Below are 24614 nucleotides of genomic sequence, written 5' to 3'. Positions count from 1 at the left end.
TTCACCCAAGCCTGTTTGCTCTGCAGATATTTTCTCATCTCCTCCCCTGTCTTCAGAAGTACCATGCTTACATGGTGACATCTCACTGTCAGTCATGAAGGCATTGATGGTCACTGGTTGACAGCATGACAACAGCATGTGTCCTTAATTGGGGCCACTTGGCTTCACCTGTTCCTAGACAATTCCAGAGAAGAAGGTGGACTATTATTTAAAAGTCTCGCAATGAGGGACGGGAGTAAAAGTTGGAACATCTTGAAGCAGTTCATGTTTTAGTTAAGAGAAGGATTTCATTCTTTCACTATTCTCTTTGCCAGTGGGATACATCTTTCTTACTTTTCTCCCAGCATGAATCACTTACATAGTTATTTTCCTGTATCTCACTGGCTGCATTTCCCAAGGTGTTCTTGGTTTATACTCAATTGGCAAGAGAAAAAATGGAAAATCAGCCCTGACAGCAGACACAGGATTCTCTGGCCACCTGACTGCTGGGTCATGTTTGTGCTCTCTCTGTGCTCTAATGAATCTTTAATGATTTTGTGCTAAATGGAATAGCTTTAAAACAGGATGGGTAAGGAGCTCTCCCCCTCCTATAGCCTGAAGGCCAAGTTTCTCCCCTGGCAGGGGAGAGATGTGGTTTTTAATTTCCTTTAGCAGAAAAGGAAAGTCTTTGCTTCTTAAGTAAGTGCCCTGACCACCGAACAGTCAGAAAGGAGAGCAACAGCAGTGTTGTGCATTTTTTTGATTCAGTCTATTAGATATTCTCTGATTGTGCCTAATCAGAGGATAAGGAACACCTTATCTGTGGAGTCCAGGGAGGTTTTGGCATGAGATTAGTGTTGAAATAATCACTGTTAGGATTGAACCCCCTCATAAACTTCAGGGTCCAAACAGAAAAGTATCTACAACTCCAGGCAACAGAAACACTAAACAGAAGCTGAATGGGAATTTCAAGGACGTCTGTTCTGGGCTCACCTAATTCCTGCCTGAATCCTACTTTATCTACTTTGGAGTTGCCGTGGGTTTGTATTCCCATCAAATTCCCAGTGGCAGTTTCTGCAGTTTCTATGGTTTTACCACGGGACTGTATGCTGTTGGTGCTTCTGTAAATCAGGCCCACATTTCATTAGGAAAATTGAGTTTATTTAAGAAAATTGAATGAAAAAATAAATTAAAAGTCAGCACTAATTTCAGTGGTTTCTTTCCAAAACCTCACAAAATAGCTTTTGCAATGCTCCTTTTTTTTTTTTTTTTCTTCCTTCAACCACTGCAAAACAAGGCTAAAACATTCAGCCTTATCTTTAAGCATCTATAAAACCTCCACTGCTAATTCTCCCAGCCCTGTGGAGTAATGCTGTCTCTTCACCTGTGTTCCTTTCTCCTTCAGAGGCTGAGCCACAGCTGGGCACGCTCACACTCACAAACGTTACCCCTGACAGCTTCAACCTCTCATGGACCACAAGAGATGGGCCTTTTGCCAAGTTTGATATACACATTAGAGATTCCTATGCAGCACATGAACCCCAGGAGCTTACGGTGTCGGGAGGTGCTCGCAGCGCTCACATCTCAGGCCTGCTAGATTACACTGGCTATGACATTAACATTAAGGGGACCACCAATGCAGGTGTTCACACAGAGCCCCTCACTGCTTTTGTCATGACAGGTACCTGCTTAAAGGTTTGGAGTCTATTTATTGGCTTATAAAAATACATATTCCCGTATGGATAAAAAAAAAAAAAAACAAAACCTCTCTACAGCACTGAATATCTTGTCCAGCAACAATGGTTTTGTTTGCAAATTTAGTGCAAGGATGGGTCAGACCAGTCATGTTGACCTTAAAAAAAATTTCTAGGAGGAGTACTAGTTTAAAGTGAGTTAAAAGCCCTCTGGAGTCTTTCTCCCATGTCTAATAATCTTTTTTAATTCCTGAAGTTTGAGGGGGAAATTTACCTAATACTCAGTAGTTGCATCTGAAGGATCCAGAGGGGACTGGATTTTAGAACGCCTCCTGTCCTGTGATGTTCCTTCAACACATCCCTTATGTCTGAATATTTTGGCCAGACTTTGACTGAAATTGATTGTATATCATGTGCCTCCTAGATGATCAAATAAATGCCACAGAGTTCACCTTCTAGGTATTATGTGGCCAGTGTGTGCTACTAGGGCTTGTCCCATAGACATGTGGATACCCTAAATAGGATTAATGGAGAAACTGAGGCCTTTTCCTTCTTTTCCTCTCTTCATTAACATGCAGTGGGCACACCAGTTGCAGTAGCAGCATCCCTCACAGCATCTGGGCTGTCAGTTTCTGTGAAAGGCAATGTCCATGATCATTTTCCTTAAGGCAAATCATTGCATTTTGCACCAACTCTGGTCTGCTCCCTGATGACATTCAGTCACACAGTCAGAATTGAGCAACTCTCCTTTCAAAACCCCTGCTCTTTTGCTCCATCAGAGCACAAATGCTTCCTTTTTGAAAATAAACCATGGACATTGGTATTTTGAGAGGAAGCTTCCCACAGCTAGGTAAACATGTGGCGCACTCTACACAGCAGAAGGATATGCCAGCAGTTCACATAAACCTGCTGGGTTTAGAGTGTTGGTGTCACTCAACAACTATCCCAGGAAAACAATTTCAGTATTTTTGGCTCTTAATTTGTTTACCCACCCTCCCAGAGACCAAACCAAATGTGAATCTTTGGGGTTGCTTGATTAGAAGCAAGTAAACTACAAAAATGTCTCCAAATTGAGTCAATTAGAGCTGAATCTCTGGCACCCATACGTGTAAACATCAAAACATAAGGACTTCCAAATTATAAATCTTTAGGAGGGAATTTTTATGCCAAATTCTAACAACATCAATTTCAGCAGTTGTGAAATGTCAAAACCAAACGCAAAACCCTTTCCCAGAAAAAGTTCTGTGTTTAACTAACTGGTGTTTTCTTAAGTGAGTGGAATTTGAGTGATTGGAAGATCAGATGAGTTAGCTCCTGAGCCAACACGGCAAGGTTGGTCAAATAACTTAGAGAAATACCAGCAATGGCTGGGATCCAGGATCAAGGCCAGGGCTTAGCAGAGCCAGTTATCTTTCTATTTGACTTGTCAGATTTTGAGTGAGCAAAATACACTGAGAAACTATCTTGTGAAAGTTTGGCCTTTTTTTTTTCAGAGACTTGGTGAGAATTTTGAGGAGTTGATCCACAGCCTCTAAACTTTGACAGATGTCATGCTGATGTGAAAAAAAGATCCCTCACTGGAATTTCTTTAAGTTGTCAACATACCACACTAGAGCTGCCTATGAAGCAATTTGGACAGATTATTGCTCTGTTCTGCAGTCATTAGCCCCAGCCCTTAGCCAGTGCAAACTCTGGCTTCTCTCCTATCCCCCTCAAAAAAACAATCTTGCAAGTATTTAGTACTTGCACTGGCTATGACCTGACTGATCAGTGTCCTGCTTCTGGCAGTCCTTCTGGCATCTCTGACCCCTCCTCCACTGAAAAGAAAAGCTGGAGATATTCATGTGAAGTAGAAAGGTAAAGAAGCAAGATACAGGAATTGTGAATGCCAAAGTTGAGGCTTGTCCTTAAAGCACTGACGGTGGACAAAAGTAGAAGGAAATTAAAGCTTTACACATAGCATTTCTAAACCAGTTTTGATTATAACTGTCTTACAGTGCATGTGTAACAGAAGAAATGTGCTTACACAGTGAGCTTGGAAGGAATTTCAATGGAGCTTGTAAGATGAGGTGCTAAGACACCCTTGATGAAAATTAAGAATTGAGCATCTAGCTTCTGGAGGCTCCATTGAAAATCCTAGTCTTGTGGTCCTGGCTATGCACTTCTATTAGATCCATACTTTGGGGAAAAATGTGATTTATGTTTGGTGGAATCTGTGAAACTTTCTAATTTGCAATGTTTTTCGCTTCTTTTTTTTGTGTGTTTTTGCACCTTCCCTTCTTTTAGAGGCCATGCCCCCACTGGAAAACCTAACTGTCTCTGATATTAACCCTTATGGGTTCACAGTGTCGTGGATGGCATCGGAGAATGCCTTTGACAACTTTCTAGTAGTCGTGGTGGATTCTGGCAAGCTGCTGGACCCACAGGAGTTCCTCCTTACGGGAGCCCAGCGGCAACTGAAGCTTAAAGGCCTTATTACTGGCATTGGCTATGAGGTTATGCTTTATGGTTTTGCCAAGGGGCACCAAACAAAGCCCCTAAGCACTGTGGCAGTTACAGGTATTTTAATGTGAACAAATTGTTCTCTTCCACCCTTTCTTTCTTGCTTTTCCTCTCACATGGAAGATGTTTTATGCAATCCATTTGCAAAGCAGACCTTGGCTTTTGCATCCTTTTCTGCATCGTGGCTACACATAACTCATCCTGATTTATGATAGGTTCACCAATGAAATTCTGTTCCTTTTAACTTGATGTTTCCCTTTTGTCTCTATGAGGGACCCTGTAGAGGCGCATGATGTGGATTGAAAGTCTCTGGTATGGTCATGCAGGTACTTCTAACCAAAATCTTTAAAGTAAAATGGCTGCATGTGGGAGCTCCTCTTGTTAACAACTGCTGGGCACATCAGCATTCCCCAACTTGCCAACCAACAGGACCTTCAGGAAGAGTCATACTGGATTTCTTGGCCACGGCCTCCTTTCTTTCACTCTCTGTGTGGGTTCCACCCACAGACCATCGAGTGTTATCATTGCCACCCATAAAGTTGGCATCTCTCTCCAGAAAGCCTTAGCTCATGTTTTCAACCTCATCATAGCTGCCGTTTTCCAGCAGCATTTGAGCTTTCTTGAAAAATCATTGCAGTCTGATTCTCTAGCCCCATAACCATCAAGTCTCATTTGCATGTTGTTGACTATGCAGCAGTAAAGCTGGGGGTTACCTGATCAGAGGTTCGCAAGGAAATAAATGGCAATGTCTTTCTGTGGAAGAAAGAAGTGCATTGGAGATGCTGTAAGATAGTAACCACTCCACTAGCATTTCTGTAGGTAATGATACCTGACCATAATGAGCTAAAGATATTTTGCAGGTAAACTTACAGCTCCTGGGATCCTCTCAAATGGGTTCTTTCATTAAAGACAGTAGGTCTTGCATTTGGATTTAAGCGTGTTGTTTAAGGCATATGAATTTTCATGATTCCCCTTTGCTGCTTCAACATTTGTTTAATATCAAAGTAAAGAATTCATCTGATCAGAAGCATCACATGCCAGAAGTGCATGAAATAAGGGTTTTGCATGAAGAAAAGGACTCTTTCAAGTGGCTTCTATGTTGTCCTCCTAACAGAGAGAGACCTGACAATACTACAGGCATGCCTGCAGTTCTATAACAAGAGCTTGTTTTTATTGTACATAAAGTTTTCACATAGGTAGCAAGGGAGAAATGCACATGAAACTTACTATTAGCATGTGTAACTTTGCATGTCAGAGGCAAATGGTGTATGTCCATGCAGTGGATTTGCTGTTAAGGAGTGAAAGTTTGAATGGGCCTGCACACACTCACATATATCTTCTTCAGTATGTGTATAATGCTAATACTCTTTTTTTTTTTTTTTTTTTTTTTCAATAGCTGGCAGATTGTTTCCCTTTCTTTGAACTGTGGTTGGATTCTTGCAGTTTGCTATATCCAGACCTCAGGCAGGTCTCTAATGAACTGATTAAAAAAATCATTTCTTTTCCCTACTGCTGTCTTATCCTTTTTTAGAAGCAGAACCCGAGGTCGACAACCTTCTGGTTTCAGATGCTACTCCAGATGGCTTCCGTCTGTCCTGGACTGCAGATGATGGGGTTTTCGACAGTTTTGTTCTAAAAATCAGGGATACCAAAAGGAAATCTGATCCACTGGAACTAATAGTACCAGGCCATGAGCGCACCCAGGATATAACAGGGCTGAAAGAGGGTACTGAATATGAAATTGAGCTCTATGGAGTTAGCAGTGGACGGCGTTCCCAACCCGTAAATGCGGTAGCAACCACAGGTATTGTCTTTGCAGTAGGAAAAGCGTAACATGTTCATGCCTGTTTCTTTCAGCATCTCTCCTTTTCATAGCCAGCTTGAGCTGTTCAGACTGTCTCCTGTATGTCCTTTATCCTAGTTACTGATTCAGTGGGGTGTAGTTATTTATAATCAATCATCTCACATTCCTTAGCTTCATCGCTGTCTATTTAATATGGTTTTTATTTAATTAATTTCATGATCTGGAATTAGGCAGCAGAGTCAAGCAATTAAAGCACTGCCTTTGAGAGCCAAGAAATGTTGTTTCTGTAGCAGTCTTTTTCAGTGATTTCCTGGAACTAATTATGTATCACAACTCCACAACCATTTACCTCCCTAGAAAAGAGGTATGACAAAATGAATTTACCAGAGCTATTGAGAAGTTTATTTATGGCTTGATCAGCAAAGGACTAAGCACAATTAACTTAGACTTACCAGGATCTTACCAGGAGCAATGTGTGCTCGATAATTCAAAATAAACTTGAGTTTCTTGCAAAATCAAAGTTTGAACTCCCTCAGCAGAAGTTGCTTTATATTCTCATTCTTGTGTGTCAAAACTTCTGATGTAAATTAGCTTAGTGACTTATCCAGGTAAAATAATCCAGAAGAAAACATGCAGGTATGATTGCCAATTCATGCCATTTTGTTTTAAAAATACCAGAACCTTAATCCTCAGTCACAGCATGCCAATTCTACAAAGTTGGAGTTCTTGCATTTCATAGTCTCACACTAATGAAGAAACATTGTAAACATAGCTGCAAAGGTCTGCTGTCTGAAGTTCGCCTAAACCTATATATGCTTCTGAAAAATTTCCACCAGAACAGAGCCTCATTTTCTCAGTGCCAGGGAGAAGAAAGAAACTTTTGCTATTTGTAACTGGAATATTTTTTCTTATATTATTTTTATGTGAAAATAAGCAGTTATTAGTCAAATAAAAAGTTTTCAAGGCTTAGGTTGAATTCCTGAGATTAATTTAAACAAAATAATATTTATAATTTGAAGCGTTTCATTTTGGCACTTTTGAATGAAGATTTTCTACTTTTTCTCCACCAAAAACATGGTTTCATTTTGGAATGTATTTAAATCTAAAGCAAATGAAACAATGTCCTGTGACCCAAAGTCTCTCTTAAAAATTTTTAGCTTGCTGATGTGAAAACATAGTAATTTCATATCAATCTAATTCTGGAAGGAGGGGTATTAGAAGGGGACAGGTAAGTTCGGTGTGTGAGGAAGCCAACAGAAATTCATAAAAGAGGCATTTGCTCAGCTCTAGCAGTGTACTCCAGACTACACACAGAAAAGGGACAACAATAACTCGGTATTGAACAGCTTTTCCTGAAAGAGCATGACCTCATGATTCACCTTAATGTCTGTGGTGCCAGTTAGCATGGAAAGGCACATTTCTGACCAGCTCCACTGACTGTCATCGCGTCCCTTGAATAAACAGCAAGGACATATATATACACTCACGCAGACATTTACGTGAAGCAGAACATGCACCCATCACATACCACCTTTCCCATGCAGGTTGACTCATAACGGAGAGGGATGTTTAAAGTCAACTGCACTCGTTAGTGGCATGTCTCCATTTTCACTGACTTCCAGGATATTTATGCTAAATCACTAAGAGTTATCATTTTCCTCATGACTACATTCTTATTCAGTTCTTTCAAGATCTAGCACGTCACCTATTGAAGCAAATAGCCCCAAAGATGTTTGTCAGATGTAAATAGCCCATGGATAATTGATAATAGAGCTGGAGCCACAAAAATCCAGCAAAATAATTTGGGCTGCAGGTTACAGTACATTGGGTAGCTGGGGCCACCAAGGCATGTCACTAGATTCTTATTTTGGAGTTGATTATTAGACAAACATATGTATATTTACAGCATTTCCAGTTGGGTTGCAAAGAAACATTTCTATCCCTGAAGGGGGTAGCTCAGGTTTATATTCAGCCTTGCTTTATTCTGGCATGTGTACAAGATACAAGTGAGCAAGGAATAAATTAGCTAGGCAGTCTTTAGCTTTAGTAGAGAAGACAGTAAAATAACAGTTGGAACAAAGCTAGCAAACAGACCAGCCAACAAACCAAACCTTACCATGGAAATGAAGGCAGGAAAATAATTTAGACTAGAAATCCTTCTCTGTATTTATCACTCCATTATTCATTATCTATTATCCATTATCCAAGCTTTCCCCTTCTTCCCTCCCTGGGCACTTACCCATGTATACACAAATGCAGTCTTCATGGATCAGGCCCACAAATGGTGTAACTGGTGCAGCTGAGGGAATCTGGTTTGAGCATTGCCAAGCAATTCCCTCTGAGGGTCTGACCTCTTCTCTTTGTACAGCAAACCATCCACCTGCTGTGAGGAAGGATCTTGCAGTGTTCACTTTTTGCTGCCTCATCCTCCTCTGTGGTTTCCTTTCCTTCTTTCTCTTTTAAGAAGTCAGCAAGGCAGTTGATCTAGTGACAGCCATGGGCTTTGGATGAGGAAAGGCTGAGTAGGGGAGGACTGGCATTTGCCATTTTCTCCATGTAGCTTGTGTTGGTCCTGCAGCTGGTAACTTGCCTGGAGGCTGAGATGATCTTCCGTGCTCCCATCATACTAGGAATGTGGTGTGAAACTGCTGGGCATGGGAGCTGGCAATGAAGTTGTATCTTCCCACACCCATCATAAGTAGTTCTTCCTCCATTATTTACTTGTATATACAAGTGAACAGCAATAGGTTTTCCCCAGAACCACTGATGATAATGCTGTTAAAAGGTTATCCTATTTGGGGTGATGATGGTATCCTCTCTCCCTACTCTCTGTATTTGTCTGTTTGTTGTTTCACCATCAATTCTGCTGTGATAGAAAACATTAACAGTAAAATCACTGTAATGCAAGGCAGCATCATACTGACCTGCAGTATCTAATGAAGTTGGTACAAGGGAGTTTGTTCACTGCTGCTTTCAGAGGGATAGTTGGTGTCTTTCAGAAATTAATCTGTAGAATGTCTGCCAAGGTGCAATTCAGCCCTCACTGGGGGACCACAACACAGCTGTGTGCCACCTAATATCCTTAATCGGAAGTGTGGGTCTCATGCTGCTACTTTCCTCTTCTAATGGTGTTTTGCCACACTGTGACAGCATTTTCCACCTGAGAGGATCACAAAACACTTCACATGCTCTTTATACATGATAAAAGCAACTTGATGCTTCCTGTTGCTTAGAAAAAGAAAGCCAGTGAACATATTCCTATAGTCTGTTAGTAACGAAAGTACAATTTTTTAGCAAAAAAAATCCCCAAATAGCAGCTGCTCAGGTATCATGGGTGCTTTAGCAACCTCACAGGGAAGTTCTCTGTCTCTCATACAACTAATGGGGGATAATGCTGGAGGATAATGCTAATTACCTGTATTTGCCTAACAGATGAACTAAGGCTTTTTATGAATGACAAGACAGAAACATGCTGGCCATTTTTTATGCCTGCTTAATTTTGGCTTTCAGGTAGCTCAAGAAGATGATTTCATTTGCTCCTTTTTCATTTCCCTGTGCTCAAAGGTACCACTCTCTTACATCTCTGGGACTCATTTCAGGACTGATGCTTGCTCTGATGGTCTGTTACACTTTTTTTGCCAGGTTTGCTCCCACAAAAGTAGCTGCAGTTGGGGTAGTTGGGGATGGGGAACTCTTACATAGTCAAGGCTCTTTTTACTACTGTTTGTTATGCAGCAGTTCACCTGGTACAGAAAACAAGCATGAAGCCCATGGCAGTGTGCACAGCAGAGTCCAAGTGGGATGGATTGGATGCTTTATTTTCTGGGAAAGGCTGAAATTCCCTGTGTGTATGAAAACCGAGTGCTGGTCCACCTCTTTGGTCTCTAGAGTCATCACTAGCACTTTTCACCAGTCACTAAGAGCACCTGCAATATGAAACAAAAGTAATGTGATTTTCACTTCTCTCTCTTTCCCAAGTTTTCTTTATGCTCTGTTTCCTACAGACTGTACTAAATCAGTGGCAACTTTGTGTACAATGTAGCTTTACTAACAACCACCTTGCTTTCTTCATTATCTTTAATTCTTTTCTTTCTTTCTTTGGCTTTTTCATGTGAGCAAACCCCACAAACCCAACATGTCTAGTGGGCTCCAGAGAAATAATTTACATTTCTCTTGAGAGCTCAGTTGTTTTTCTTTCCTTGCCTTTCAGTTGATTTAGTGCATTGCTGCTAGAGCTTTGGGGACACATGGAACAAACAGCCCTCTGACTTCTTTCCTGCAGACGCATTCTTTCCAAGCTATTTCAAGCACGGTCACTTTTTTTCCTTCTCTTGCCCCCCTTCCCCCGCCCTCAGCCTGTCTCCACTGCTCTTAATGTGGCTGATGTTTGGTATCTCTCCCATTTGTGCTAATGGCCTACTCTGTGTGGGCTGTTTATTTTTTTAATGTGTCAGGGTTGTTTTGATTACAGTCAAAAAAGAAAATTGGAAGTGAGATGCTCAATGTAAACTTTGAAGTGGCAGGTCTCTTTACTATGTCCTCCTAGAAGTCCTTTCCATGCTTGTTTTGCAGTAGCTTGATTAGGCCTTAAACTGGAATGTTTGGGTCACATGTTGGTTTGCATCTTAAGATTGTGTGATTTTGGCAAAACTTGGGCTTTGTTTGCCTAGCTTACTGATCTAACTTATATGGGCAAATGTAGTGCTCAGGTTTATACAGGGAAAGGCTGGATTGTATGACAAAGAGCTGCAGCAGAACCACAAGTGCCCTCCTCACGATGGTTGTATTTGTATGTCCTCTGGGTGGATGTGCTTGAATGTACCTAATAAAATCCATGGTCTCAGACAGATTCCAAGAAAATCTTGTCACTTCTAGTTTGAAGCCAAGAGAAGTTACAGGCAATCAGTGCTTGAGAGGATGGACCCTTGAAGAACTCAGGCAACTGAGTCCAGGTCTTTCTTAGGCATCCTATAGTAGAAACTTTATGCTCAGGAAGAGACATTTCTCCATAGCTAAGGGCTGCTATTGCTATGTGTCACAGTTAGGGCTCCAAGACTCAATGGAAAGACTAAAAGTCATCCAAGTGCAACGGGGGTAGAAAAAATGATAAATACAATGACTCCTGGGTAATAGAATAGTATTCCTGTAAATATTCCTCCATACTTTTCTGTAACACTGAAAACTCTGTTACTTCTGTGTGCATGATATGTAGATATATGTCTCAGGTATTTTTTAAGCTATGTGCTGCTGTAAAGTTACTGAAAAGGGAAAATTTAGACCAAATAGAATGTTGCTGTCAGTATGTTATAAAACCATTAACTGTGTGGTACTCTCTGTGATAGTGTTGTTTAGGACAGAATATTGATAACATCAGCTCTTGGAATAAGAGGGATAAGACAAATCAGTGTTCCAGCACTAAGGACTGATAGACAAATTATTTATCTTTTCTTTCTGTGTTGTGTGTTTGTTCTCTATTCTCCACCAACAGTTGTTGGATCTCCCAAGGGAATTTCTTTCTCTGACATTACGGAAAACTCCGCTACAGTCAGCTGGACACCCCCTCGCACCCGCGTGGAGAGCTACCGGATCTCCTATGTCCCTGTCACAGGAGGTGAATAACTGTGAGGAGGGACGGGGAGGAAGATGGTAAAAGGGAGAGCAGAAAGAGTTTGTTGTGTTGATATCCATCTCTCAGTGCATCTCCCAGATGATCCTACACAGGTCATCTCTTTTTTCTTCAAACTGCTGACCAGGAATGTGGGTGTGCATACATGGTCCCAGTAGCCAACCTCTGTCTGAGCATCGTGTCCCACATCCCACGGACAAGATTTGTAAGGGAGCTCAGAGCCAGATGTTGGAATGGTTGTACCCCTAATAGGGCCACATTCACAAAAATCTCTGTTCCCACTGAGCCTCCTAAGCAAGGATTTATTTCCAAACTGTCACATTATTTTGTAGGCATTTTATGAGCTAAGCATATTTGAAAAGAAGACCCTTGGCAATAATATTTGTAATCCATGGTGGTAATAGTTTTCCAAGACAGTGATTTTTCTTAATACTCCCCGATGTTGTTTTATTCCATCCATTCTATCTGTTTTAGTGTTCAGCTTAAAAAACTTCCTATACTTAAACAGATTTTTAGCATAACTTAGGGACACCTCTGAAAGGAAACAGCTAAAGAGCAAACACTACAGATGTCAGGACCATAAAAGACATGCTATTGACTAAGACAAGTAAAGATATAGGCCTATAGACAATATAGTTTGTAAGAACACATGCAACTTTAAATCTATAGTGATCCTACAGAAGAAAGGGAGCAATTCACAGTCATAAAGTTAGGCACTTGTCTAAGGGCTTTCCTGGAATAAATGCAGAATTTGAAACAAGTATGGTTACTAAGTCCTCACCCACACATGCAGCACCTCTTAAAATAATATATACTATATATTTATTTGAAATGAGATTGGTGAAGGAGAAACTTCCAGCCCTTAGCAGAAACAAAGCACATATAGACTGCGTCCTCACGGGTGTATGAACTTCCATGTAGAAAGTGCCGTGTTTTCATCTTACATCTCATTTGTAAGATTATATTTTTCTGAACAGAAATGTTAATTTTTTCTTACTGTTGGCATACCATTAGGAATGAATACAAACCAATGTCTTAGATTTGGGTGTCATGGCAGCCATATTTTTTCCTGAGGCTGCCCTTTGACATTGGTGATTGTAACTAGCTGGGGAAAATTCACGTCCTTCTATACAAGTATGTCCTTGTTGGTCATGTCTTCAACTTGAAACACATCCTTCAAGCATTTACTGGCGTATTGTGTCACTAACCTCTTGGCATTTGGCTTCATCCTAGGTACTCCAAATGTTGTTACAGTTGATGGAAGCAAAACAAGGACCAAGTTGGTGAAGTTAGTCCCAGGTGTAGACTACAATGTTAGTATAATCTCTGTGAAAGGCTTTGAAGAAAGTGAACCTGTCTCTGGCACTCTGAAAACAGGTAATATATAAAGAGGAAATAGCAGGTTTTCAAATGCATTGTCTGTGTTGTAGGAGAGACTCGGGAACTGGAGCTGAAGACCCACTGAGATCCTGTTTTTGCTGTCTGCACAAACTATAGGAAGTTTTTTGCCACTCTTTCTTTGTATCTTTGTATTTCCGATGAGCATAGAACTTGTAAGTTTGATCAGCATCCCATTTGCTAAGTGCTGAACCAACCTGCAGTGAGACAGAGACAATTCATGTATTTACAGTCCTAATACATCAGAAAAAACCAGAAGTTTAATTAATCCCATTTCACAGATGAGGAAGCAAACGGCCAGCTCAGCTGAACAGTTCAGACCAGTTTCTGTGGTGGACTCAGACTCGACATCTCCCAAGTTCAGACTGTGTCCTAAGTAGAAAAACATTCTCTCTCCTGGTATTTCTTCAATACAGCTTTAAATATCCCTGTAGGAAATGAGGGTCCACTATGCTTCTCCTGAGCCCACCCTGCAGCCAGTCTCAATTGATTCATTTAGGGGGGGGAGGGGGACGAATGGGACTGACAAGCATTCAGAGAACTGAGGCAAGGAACAAGATGATGAGTGCTGGATAATATAATGACATTTATAACCCATTCCAGCTGTACTGGAGACAGATATCTATCCCATTTCAGGGAGAACATAAAACCATGTGCAAAAGAGACTCCCATGAGGAAGCAAGGCAGGACATGTGGGGATGTTGACTGGTTGGCTGGCTGTTTGGTTTATTTTTAAACATGCAGGGCAAGCTGGTGGAAGGTCACAGTGGCTATCAGTTTCCGTCACATTAGTTATTTTTCCCAGCTCTGTCTCCTGAGTTTGCTCCAAAAAGCAGTCCAGATTTGAGGGTGTTGAGAGAAATATGTCAGCTCTGACAGAGCCGTTAAGATTGATGCTATCAAGACTGATCTGAGAACGTACTTAGTTATGTCTGTTCCCAGTGTTTAATCTTTTCACGCATTGACCTCCCTTTCCAGTGGAGGCATTTGATGTCTCTTTATGGGCACTGATGTCTTTTCTGCAGAGCTCCACTATTCCAAAGGGGACCATAAAAGCTGCATCAAGCAGCAGTGTTTGTGCATTTTATATCATATATTTACAAAAAAGCATTGCACAGAGCTGAGAATGTTTGTCAGATTCCTTCAATCTGTTATTCTCTTTCTTTCAGCTCTGGACAGCCCGTCAGGCCTAGTAGTGGTGAACATCACAGACTCTGAGGCTCTGGCGACCTGGCAGCCAGCAATTGCTGCTGTGGATAATTACATTGTCTCCTACGCTGCTGAGGATGGTGAGAAGAATTAGTGATGGGTCAGGGAGCTGACAGCATTACAGCTTTTGAGAGATGCTCAGAAATGGGTGCAGCAGTGTGACTCCAGGAGGATGGCGGGGGGGGCTGTTATCTGAAGGAGATGCCTCACTAGAAGCATTTTTAAAATGATCATTTTAGTCAAGCATTCCCAATTCAGACATGAACAGAGATAACTGAGATTCTTGAAAAGAAAAGATGGTGTTATAATTCATATGAACACTAGAGAGTGCTAAAACTTTTAGATAAAGGACTCTGGTGTTCATTCGGATTCAGCATAGGTGTAAGCAGAGATGGGCTCCGGGCTTTTACTATTTTGTGCTTGCTCCCAGCTAGTAAAAAAATATCACTGAGTGGAGCATGGAGTTGAGCACATCGTGACATGTCTGAATAATGCAGGGACCTGTTCTCTTCTGTGTTTTCTTCCTAGAACCAGAAGTTACTCAGATGGTATCAGGAAACACTGTGGAGTATGACCTGAAGGGCCTTCGACCTGCAACTGAGTATACGCTGAGTGTCCACGCACTGAAGGACACGCAGAAGAGCGAGACCCTTTCCACCCAGTTTACTACAGGTGCTATGTCCCACCACACGGCAGGGAGAACTGCCATCTCTTCTTGTTCCACCTGGTTTACATTTCTCTAATACCATAAAGTCAGCCAGCACATTGTGCTTTTTTTACTAGAAACCTGAATTTTGATAATATTTGCACCAAATTTTCTCTTGTGGAAGGCTGCTGTGACTGACCCAGCAGGTGGTTTTCTGTCACCAATTCTACAGATTCTCACACAAAGCAGGATCAGGAACTCTTCTTTGTGGGCTGATGTTGGGGTACCAATGCTGAAGGTATCCAGTTGGTTTCATACTTATGACTTACCATTAGCATCAATGAAATCATGGATGTTTCTCATTTTCCTGACTATTACTTGACTTGTCAAGGGTGATAACTAGAGACAACTGGACATACAAGAGCTGAGTCATACAAATTCAGTGTTACAATTAGAGTGGAGATGGGAAGCTGTAGCCAGGCCAAGTATGAAAAGTTTTCCTATTCAAAAGAGGCATCATTGGAACCAAAGTTTTTCTTCCTGGGAATATGTAAATACCAATCTGTCTTCTTGTGTGAAATAATGAAAGGCACAATTTTGTTTGAAAAGACATTTCAATGCAATTGCTTATAAATTAAAGTGCCTAAGACAAGCCAATATTTTAACTTAGAAAAAATAAATACCCGTATTATAAAATTTCCAATGGGAAAATTACTTTTTAATCACAAAATTTAGGTTGAAATATTTTTTAATTTCAAATTTCTGGGGAGATTTTTGTTTTTCTGTCCTGTTTTAATATACTGCCCATAAGGTAGCCTATACTAAACTCCATATAGATGTGATTGTAATTGATCTGTTGTCTCCTTCAGGCCTGGATGCTCCAAGAGATTTAAGTGCCACTGAGGTTCAGTCAGAAACAGCTGTGATAACTTGGAGGCCTCCACGTGCTCCTGTCACTGGTTATCTCCTGATCTATGAGTCCATTGATGGCAGAGTCAAGGTATAGCACTTGTAATCAAACCAGAAGGTGTCTCAGAACTGGGCAATAGAGATGCTCTGAAGTGTCCAGGAATGGAACATGATCATGTGCCTTAAGTTAACATGGTAAAATACTAAGTAACTGTTTTGGTGCTAGCTTGAACACAAATGCCTTTAAAACCTGCTTAAGTACTTTCCTGTGTTATACCTTGACACAGAAGCTCAACTGCAGCCTGAATTTTGACAGTCATCTCTCCACAATATGGATAAAAGCACAAGCAACTATTTTACCTCATTCCAAACCTGTATCATGAAATAAACTCACACATCCTAAAGAACAGGATTCTCCTTTCGAAACTCAGGAGAATCCACCCCTGTGCAAGTGAGGTGTCTAAAGCAAGATGAATTGCCTTTGAAAGTGCATCTTGCTCTCCAATAATTTTATTGTGTTCCTACATAACTAGATTGCACTAGATGCTTTAATATGAATGAGGTGAATCCCAGCAAAAATGACAAAGAAGTTTGGATGCCGAGCCTAGTACACCAGAAAGGGTTCTGGTTTTCAAGAAGGCAAATTCCCTAAGCATACTGAAAATCAGTCTTTGAAAGTTACAGGAAAAAAGCCTTTTGGAGACTGGAGTATGACATTTCCTTGTCCTAAAGGGTGATTCTTCTCAATTTTTTATGAGTTTCACAGAGACGTCTATACAATGCGTATGTTCAAGGCATGTAAACTTTTATGCTGACTTGCTTTTAAACCACATAGCTTATACATTATGACGGTAAACATTCATTTCCATGCAACTTTTCTCAAACTTCTAAAGAAAGTTAGTTTGATAAAAATGTTAGAGGATAGAAGTTTTGTATTAAATAATTTAGTTGGTTAAAAATACCATAAATAATTACCACAAAAAATAATGTGACAAACTAAAATATGTAACAGTTCTGGTCATTATGATTTTCTCACTGAGATTTCCCTGTATTATTTCTCCTCCCCGTAGGAAGTCATCCTAAACCCCGAGACAACTTCCTACAGCCTGACAGAGCTGAGCCCATCTACCCAGTACACGGTGAAACTCCGGGCGCTGAACAGGTCCCTGAAGAGCAAAATGATCCTGACTATTTTCACCACAAGTAAGGACTTTAGAGCATATGCACAGCTGTAATAACATATAAGTTACTGCTCTCAGGACAGAGCTGAGCTCTGCAATAAGCAGACACAGACCTCCTAGAAGATTTTTAATCCAATTGTCAGTGTGCACTTCATTTGCTTGTAGTGTCGGTGCAAAAGTCCCTGTTCCCCCTGAGCTGTAGTGTCATCTGCTTTCCCCAGACTGGCAGGATGAAATTCTTTTCTTTTTATCCATCAGCATCACCTCTAGTCCTCTCTCTGATGAAACAGCCTGCCTTCCCTGTGTAAAATATCAAAAGGAACATTACTTTTTAAAATCCAAACTGACACCCTGATTTACCTCTATATTGATGCATAGCAAGCTGTTAAAACAAGTCAGTGTTTTAAGTTGAAATGAAGCAAACCACGTACACACAGAGATCAGTTCAGTGGTCCGAGGAGATGAATTTCTGGGCAGGGGTTTTTTCTCTTTCTGAGATTGGTTTTCGCAATGCCACACGGCATGTCTGTTCCAGCTCTAAGAGGACAGCTCTCCAGTGAGCTGAATACAAGAATATATTGGGTTCTCTGAAGGTCACTTCAGAGCTGACATTAAAAAAAAGTTGTTGTTCAGTATTAACTGTGAAACCTTGCCTGTCATTTGTCTCACTTTTCACAGTTTCCAGCCTTTCATACCCAGCAGGACCTTCAGCCATTTCCATTCTCCCTTCCACTGCTCGTACCAACTTCAGCCCAAGGGCTCACAGAAGTGCTAATAAAAGTCACACAGCCCCGAGCCTGCTCACAGTCACTCCTTGTGTGGAGCAGGATGAACTCCACCAAGAGGCGACAATCCACAACCAGAAATAGGAGAAGAATTAAATCAGGGTGTATTTAAGTGATATTTGGCAAATTGGTATTTGGCAGGGACTGAATGGGGTGCCTTCACCCATATGAATGCAGTGTCAGCCTCGTTCAAGCAGATGATGAAGCCTGGCCTTAACTCTAAAAATACTTTTATGTGCCATTTAGTGAGAGGGAAACACTGAAGTAGCTCCCCACAGAGCACAGCTTTTCTCCAAATCCCAAAGCTGATGCAAATTCTCTGTAGCTGAGGCACAGGCAGGGATGTGCAACACACCAGAAAGGGAGCAACAGCCACTCTGTGGGCAGCCACATTTAAAAACTCTCCTATGGACACACCTAGAACATCACTTAATTAGACCATTGGCTGAAAAAGTTAATGGCCTAAGTGAATTTAAAAAGAAAAAATGAAAAGCTTTTTTGGGGGTTAGAAATTCTCCGACTGAAATGATGCTATTAGCTTGTTGTCAGAAATAAATGGCATTTCCCTGTAGTTTCAACCATTATTGTTTGCGTTGTTTTTTGAAAGCCTAGTTTTATAACATATTTAAATTGTACTTGCTAGCAAAATATTCCCAATCTATTTATTTTTGGTTGTAGTCCTGTCTTTGTGTTTCCCCTTCCCTTTTGTGTCACATAATCAGACATTGGTAGATTTGGTTTTACACAGAAGTTGCTGTAAACACAGCTTATGCCATTTAAATATTTAGCTGGAGGATGCACTCCCATCATAGCAGGGAGTAAGTTATTTGGCATCGCACTTGCAAAAGTGTAAACAGATGTGAAAAAGCATATTGAAAAGAAAAATGTACGTCATCTGCTGTTTACTATGAAACTTTTGTACGTAGGGTAGCAATTACAAACCCTGTTCCTGGGCTCTGTACCTGGCTGTGCCATTGACCCACAACCGATTTTCATGAGTCATCTCTATTCAACAAGTTCCTTGTAATTGCTGATTTCTTAAGGACTGCTTTCTCTTTTTTTGTGTGTGCAGCTGGTCTTCTCTATCCTTACCCTAAAGACTGCTCCCAGGCTCTCCTGAATGGAGAAACCACCTCTGGGCTCTACACAGTTTACCTGAATGGTGACAAGGCTCAGCCTCTGCAAGTCTTCTGCGACATGAACGAGGACGGGGGCGGATGGATTGTGAGTAAGAAGGAGAGGGCCCGCATCACCCGCACACACATCTGCCTGTGCTATGAGCAGGGGTAGCAAATCCCATCCCTGCTCATCTATGGCACCCCTCATAGTGCTTTGTTGTCAGAGTAGGACTGACTTGTCTATAAATTTGGGGAATTTTATCTCAAGTAGGACACCTCGGTGCCTAGAACAAGGTTACCAGCTCTTTCTGTAGTTGGAGGAGAGAGAGGTGTCTCCAAAGGATGGGTTGTGTTTTCAGCACCTAAGAAAAGCACTGATCTCTCTCCACATCTTAGATCAGATACATACCTTCTAAATAGCTAATTAGGTGGGAGGAGGGTGGACTGACTCTATTTGAATGAGAGACACAGTGAAAGAGGTTAAAGCATAGGCCAGAGAAAGTATGCATTCAGCAGCCACATGGTATGGTGGCTGCCCGGGCTTCCCAGGCCATTATGCAAGGGACACATCCCACCCAGACAGCAAATGAATGGCAATACAACCGCCAGCTCTCTGTACTGACATCCTCAAATCTGAACATGCCGGAGGGACCCAGGGTACAGAAAGGAAGAAGGAGCTGGAGAAATGCATGGCTATGCGACTAGGGGGTGTAGAAAGTCTTGGCTGAGAAATACAGAACTGCGAGGGTCTGTTAAAAAAAGCAGAGAGCGGGAACTAGAAGACCACATCATACAGGGGAGCCTGGGAACCCAACAGAGAAACTAGAGACTTTAAAAAGCAAGGAGCATTCAACAGTCTTGGTACAATGCCATAATTGCAGTGAGACTGCTGCTTTGGATGGTAAAGGCAGGGCAGGAGCAATGCCAAGCTCTGCATTTGTAAAAGCCACATTGCTGGTGCCCTTTCTGTCAAAGGCGGTCTGTCGATAACACTTCTTGCATGCGGTGGTTGTAGGTGTTCCTGAGGCGTCAAAATGGAAAGGAAGATTTCTACAAGAACTGGAAGACTTATGTGGCTGGTTTTGGAGATCTAAAGGATGAATTCTGGATAGGTAAGTGGCAAGAATTTTCTTTTTTTCAAACAAAAACACGAGCACAGCCCAGAAGACTAGGAGCCACTTTGAAGTCTCCATTTAGCTGGCAAGAGTATTTGTAAAGGGGAGCATAGCGTGAGCAAAGGCAGCTGCCAGGGAGATTGAAATTGCCAGGTCGAAGCCAGTCCCTCCAGTTGCAGTTCATAGATGTCATGCTTCTTGGGTCACTGAACGTACCAAACCAATGCTCACTGGTGCTCTCTAAGAAGTCAGAAGGTAACCTGAGAAGCAACTGCAAACCTCCTTCTTCCTATACTCCTAGGACACTCTCAGCAATGAAAGCATATGACTTGAAGAAGCAAAGTGGGGAAAACAGAAGTGAAAAGCAAATTTTCAAAGATTATGTTACATTTTATTTAGTTTTAAATGAAAGCCAATGATCATCACATAGCACAACACTGATTGCTTTTCCCAAAAGGTTACCTGCTACTGTGATTTGAAGGGAAGAGGTCTCTCAGTCAGCCTGGTTTTATCTATTTGTTTTTGTGCTAACATTACCCTACAGCTGAAGTAGCTCACTTTCCTCACCAGTGTTTATGCCCTGGTCTATCTATGCAAGCTAGTATGACCCCATTTATGGGATAACATGATGGTAGACAAATAAACACGGGAAGACAAATTAATTGTTCATTTACATCCACAGGTCTGGAGAACCTCCACAAAATCACTTCTCAGGGCCAGTACGAACTGCGTGTGGATCTGCAGGACAAAGGTGAGACAGCTTATGCTGTCTACGACAGGTTCAGCGTTGGAGACGCAAAGACCAGATACCGGCTAAGAGTGGATGGGTACAGTGGCACAGCAGGTGAGCTGAAATATATTTTTTTCTTCCGATTTGCAATTTCCTCCCAGTTGGCTCAAGGTAACTGTGTGAATGTTGCAGATCAGCGTCACAGCAGGTACCTTTTGTATGTTAGGTGTTTGAAAGTATGAACATATCAATACATTTTATGTTTCTGTTTTAAATCCTCCAGTCATTTAGGTGTCACATTTTATGGCATGCTTATGACAGAATACAAGCGGGTATATTAAACAGCCATATATCTTATTTGGCCAATGCTTGACTGTCATTTATACAGCTAATAATTGCTTGGCACAGCTTCATCTCTTGTCAGTGGAATATGCAGCAAAGTCCTGCTATAACATGATTTGTAATTTTGCTGAACAAATCATCTGCCTTTTGTAATCTTACTGGATCAAACACTGCAGCCCTTATTGAGTCCTCTTCAGGGCTTTAGAGGATTAAGAGATACATCCAGCTCCACAGGATGTCTTACAAGGAGATAATTTTGTACTGCTAGGTGCGTAAAGCAGACCAGAGAGATGTGTGTGTGTATGGACTCTGCCCTGTGATCATCACATGAACTTTGTGCACAGCCTATAGGGATACAAAGGATATGCAGCAGTAGTAGAATCAATGTCTATTTAAGGCAAACACGCTTGTGCAGAGCAGTAGTAGCTCCTACAGCTAGTAGGATTCAGTCCTACTACTTCCTCTTCCTAAGCATTCAGGTCTAAGACTAATGGATGGAGCAACACAGATACTAAGGTATGAATGGGAACTCTGCTTCAGGAATACACTGAAGGCTGCTCCTATTGCACCCATCTTTAAACGGGCACCCACACCCTGGGAGTGGGAAGTCAACCGTAGGCAGACATCTCTCTGTCTGTGTTTCCAGCTAAAGAAGATGAGTAGCTTTACTGCATGGACTAGCTAAGTTTGGGGACTCCTTTAGTCTTGATTCACTCCTTGTGGAGGTCTCTTTGGACTTGGTTTGTCCACACTGCCTTCTGTAGAGGGCCAAAATCCAACTTTCAGCAAGAAGTGCAGAAACTGAGCTACGTAAAAAAAACACTTAATAAGTTGGGGATTAGAGACAACCTGAAAAAAAATGTTTTGACTTGCCTCCAACAACAAAATTTGTGTACTTCCTTCTGCATTAAACAAGTAAATTTCTAAGAACTTAGGTACACAGCCAGGCATTACAGACTGTGCATGGCAGAGGCCAAACATTTTCTGCAGAATGGTCACTCCCATGTAATCTAAACTAGGCAAACCACTGACCTTGTTCCTTTTTTTGTGTCCCCCATCCAGGTGACTCCATGACATACCATAACGGAAGGTCCTTCTCCACCTTTGACAAGGACAACGATTCTGCCATCACCAACTGTGCTTTGTCATACAAGGGTGCATTCTGGTACAAGAACTGTCACCGAGTCAATCTGATGGGCAGATATGGTGACAACAGCCACAGTCAGGTGAGTTTGGTGTTTGAAGGCTTCTGTAATGCATCAGAAGAAGGGGAATGCTATTATGGATCTGTCTGGTGGTTCAGCTAGCCAGCCATCGGAGCACCAAGCAAAGCCCACTCTTCAGACCAAAGGGGCATAGGGAAAGATATGGGCAGTTGCTCACAAAACAAGCATTTAATGTCAGCTGGTGAAATACTGATAGGTTTGTATGATTTTCCAAGGCAATATGCCAAGCGTGCAGGGAACAACTGCAATTTTCAACATGTGAAACAAAATGTTCTTCTTGCTATGAAAGCCAGGCAGAGAGTGACAGCTCTGGGGGTCAGCACGTGGGTTGGTTTGTACAGGTTGTGCATGTTAGCAGCCAGAGCCCTTTGCTTCCCAAAGCCCCTCTACTTTGTTGTGCCTCTGCTCCCAAGTTAGAAAACGGCCTGCAATCTGAAACGAGAGCAGTGAAGGCTGACAACAGGAGAAGAAGTGAACGTGTGACCTCCCACACTTCATCTTTGTCTTTGCAGGGTGTTAACTGGTTCCACTGGAAGGGCCACGAATATTCCATCCAGTTTGCAGAGATGAAGCTGAGACCCTCCAGCTTCCGAAATCTGGAAGGAAGACGAAAGCGAGCGTAAAGCCCCAGCGGTCGCAAAAGGGCTACGGGCGGGGGGTGGGGGGGGGGAGATATAGAGTGGGGGTGTGGGGAGATCCTCTGGCATCACTGGGGTGGTGGGGTGTGAAGAGCTGGTAGTTGTACCAAAGCATTGGTGACCCTTGGCCCAACAGAGGCTTCTGCAGCAGTCCAAACAACAAGCCTTAAGTGTCCCAGCATTTTCAGCAGAGCAGCTCCGGCTGCCCACCAGAAATGTCCTCCACACCAAAGACAACGATCTCAAGGGTTGTTTGTTGTTTTATTAATTTTTGTTTTCTCAAAAAGCCTCTGGGATAAAGTTCTTCCACAGTCTGACTGTCTCTTGGGTGGCCCGGGGTAGGGGAGGGAGAACAGCTTTGTACATTGGTAGTTTGTTTTAGAACCAGCCATATTTTACACACAGAAATGTGTACGATTAATTATCATTATTATTATTATTAGTTATAATTGAAATTCATTGGTCATTGGAAAGCCTTTTTTTATATATATCAAGTACCACAGAGAAGGAGGGGATGGGAAAGGGAAAGCAGTATGTTTTTAAACTTAAGCATAAGATTAATATTATTAATATAATGACAAAGTAATAATAATAATGATAATAATAAGCTAAGTTTTTGTCATTTTTAAGAGAAACATGCTTTCGGAAACACAGCAGGACAGTGTCTGATTGTAAATTTTTTTTATAAATAAAAGCACAATTACTTTTAAATAAATTTCTACCATTCTTCATACATGTTGAGTTTTTGCATGTCCGGGGTATATTTACTTAGGTGGGGAACTAAAAGAAAGGCTGAGAATTATTTGGCTGCTGAGCCCATACTGAAAACTGTTCCTTTTGTCAGTGATTGGTTGTAAGTATTCTGGTGGGTTTGTTACAGTGAAATGCCCGTAAGGATTTGGTTTCGTTTAGAACACACTTCTTTTTCCTGCCCAAGAGCTTCTTACATGTTTTTTCTAAGTGTTACTGACCAATGCTTGCTCCATCTAGATGGAAATAACTAACAAAAGAATACAAAGAAAATACAGAGTTGTTAGGTACCATTGGCAACATTGAACACTTGTGTAAATAAAGGGCGCTCTTTTTTTATATGAATGAAACCCATGTGTAGTTCCTCTGTATCATACACTTCAGTTGAAGACAATAAAAGATCTTTTGTTTTAATCCAGTCTCTCTGCCCTACTTCAAGGTTGCACTTTTCAAACAGAGTGAATGTTTCTGCCTTCTTGGCAATCACTGGAAGGTGGCTGGGAAAGAAGATGCTTTCAGTCAGAGAGGATATGATCAGCTCTGTGGGTAAGACTTACTATGAAGTGCTAGCTATTAGGTAAGGTCAGATACTGTTGATTTGACACAGGCTGTAAAAAGTGTGCATGCATGGGAAATATTGCTAAAAAATTTCAAAATCAGGAGGGAGGAAAGGAAGGAGGGAGGGAATCACTTCACCCTTAAGTCACATCTCCCTAATTTATATATTTTTCTTTTAATATTGTTATTAATTTTATTGCAATTCTTTGATTATTGCATTTCTGAGCTTTGGCTGAGCATTAGCCCTTGGGAATGGTTATGTGCCAGGGGCAACTTCTTCACAGTCTTGACTGAAACTTTGGCAAACTTTTGCTCCAGAGTGGAGAGCCTCACAGGGACCCACCATGCTGGAGGGTGCACTGGGACCAGCTTTACTGAGAGAGAGCCCTGGAACAGCAGAAACT

The 24614-nt window shown here is 41.6% G+C and overlaps 1 protein-coding gene across 4 annotated transcripts in view; it reads left to right on the top strand.

The window, feature by feature from the left end:
- TNC (tenascin C) overlaps window positions 1–24046 on the top strand; it is a 74812-nt gene extending 50766 nt beyond the window's left edge. For 2 of the 4 annotated variants that reach the window (XM_049832467.1, XM_049832468.1), the window contains 12 exons: window positions 5707–5979; window positions 11468–11590; window positions 12839–12982; window positions 14173–14292; window positions 14741–14884; window positions 15728–15858; window positions 16838–16970; window positions 18806–18957; window positions 19867–19963; window positions 20649–20810; window positions 22101–22264; window positions 22777–24046. In XM_049832467.1, the coding sequence (XP_049688424.1) occupies window positions 5707–5979; window positions 11468–11590; window positions 12839–12982; window positions 14173–14292; window positions 14741–14884; window positions 15728–15858; window positions 16838–16970; window positions 18806–18957; window positions 19867–19963; window positions 20649–20810; window positions 22101–22264; window positions 22777–22887 (1754 nt within the window). In that variant the 3' untranslated portion in view covers window positions 22888–24046. Of the gene's footprint in view, window positions 1–1384; window positions 1661–3959; window positions 4233–5706; window positions 5980–11467; window positions 11591–12838; window positions 12983–14172; window positions 14293–14740; window positions 14885–15727; window positions 15859–16837; window positions 16971–18805; window positions 18958–19866; window positions 19964–20648; window positions 20811–22100; window positions 22265–22776 lie in introns of all 4 variants that reach the window. The other 2 variants (XM_049832470.1, XM_049832469.1) reach the window with 2 other exon arrangements.
- Window positions 24047–24614: the final 568 nt, after the last annotated feature.

The sequence above is a fragment of the Accipiter gentilis genome, chromosome 29 (assembly GCF_929443795.1).
Source record: "Accipiter gentilis chromosome 29, bAccGen1.1, whole genome shotgun sequence".
NCBI classification, from domain to species: Eukaryota; Metazoa; Chordata; class Aves; order Accipitriformes; family Accipitridae; genus Astur; species Astur gentilis.
This window is presented reverse-complemented; position numbering and strand designations above follow the sequence as displayed.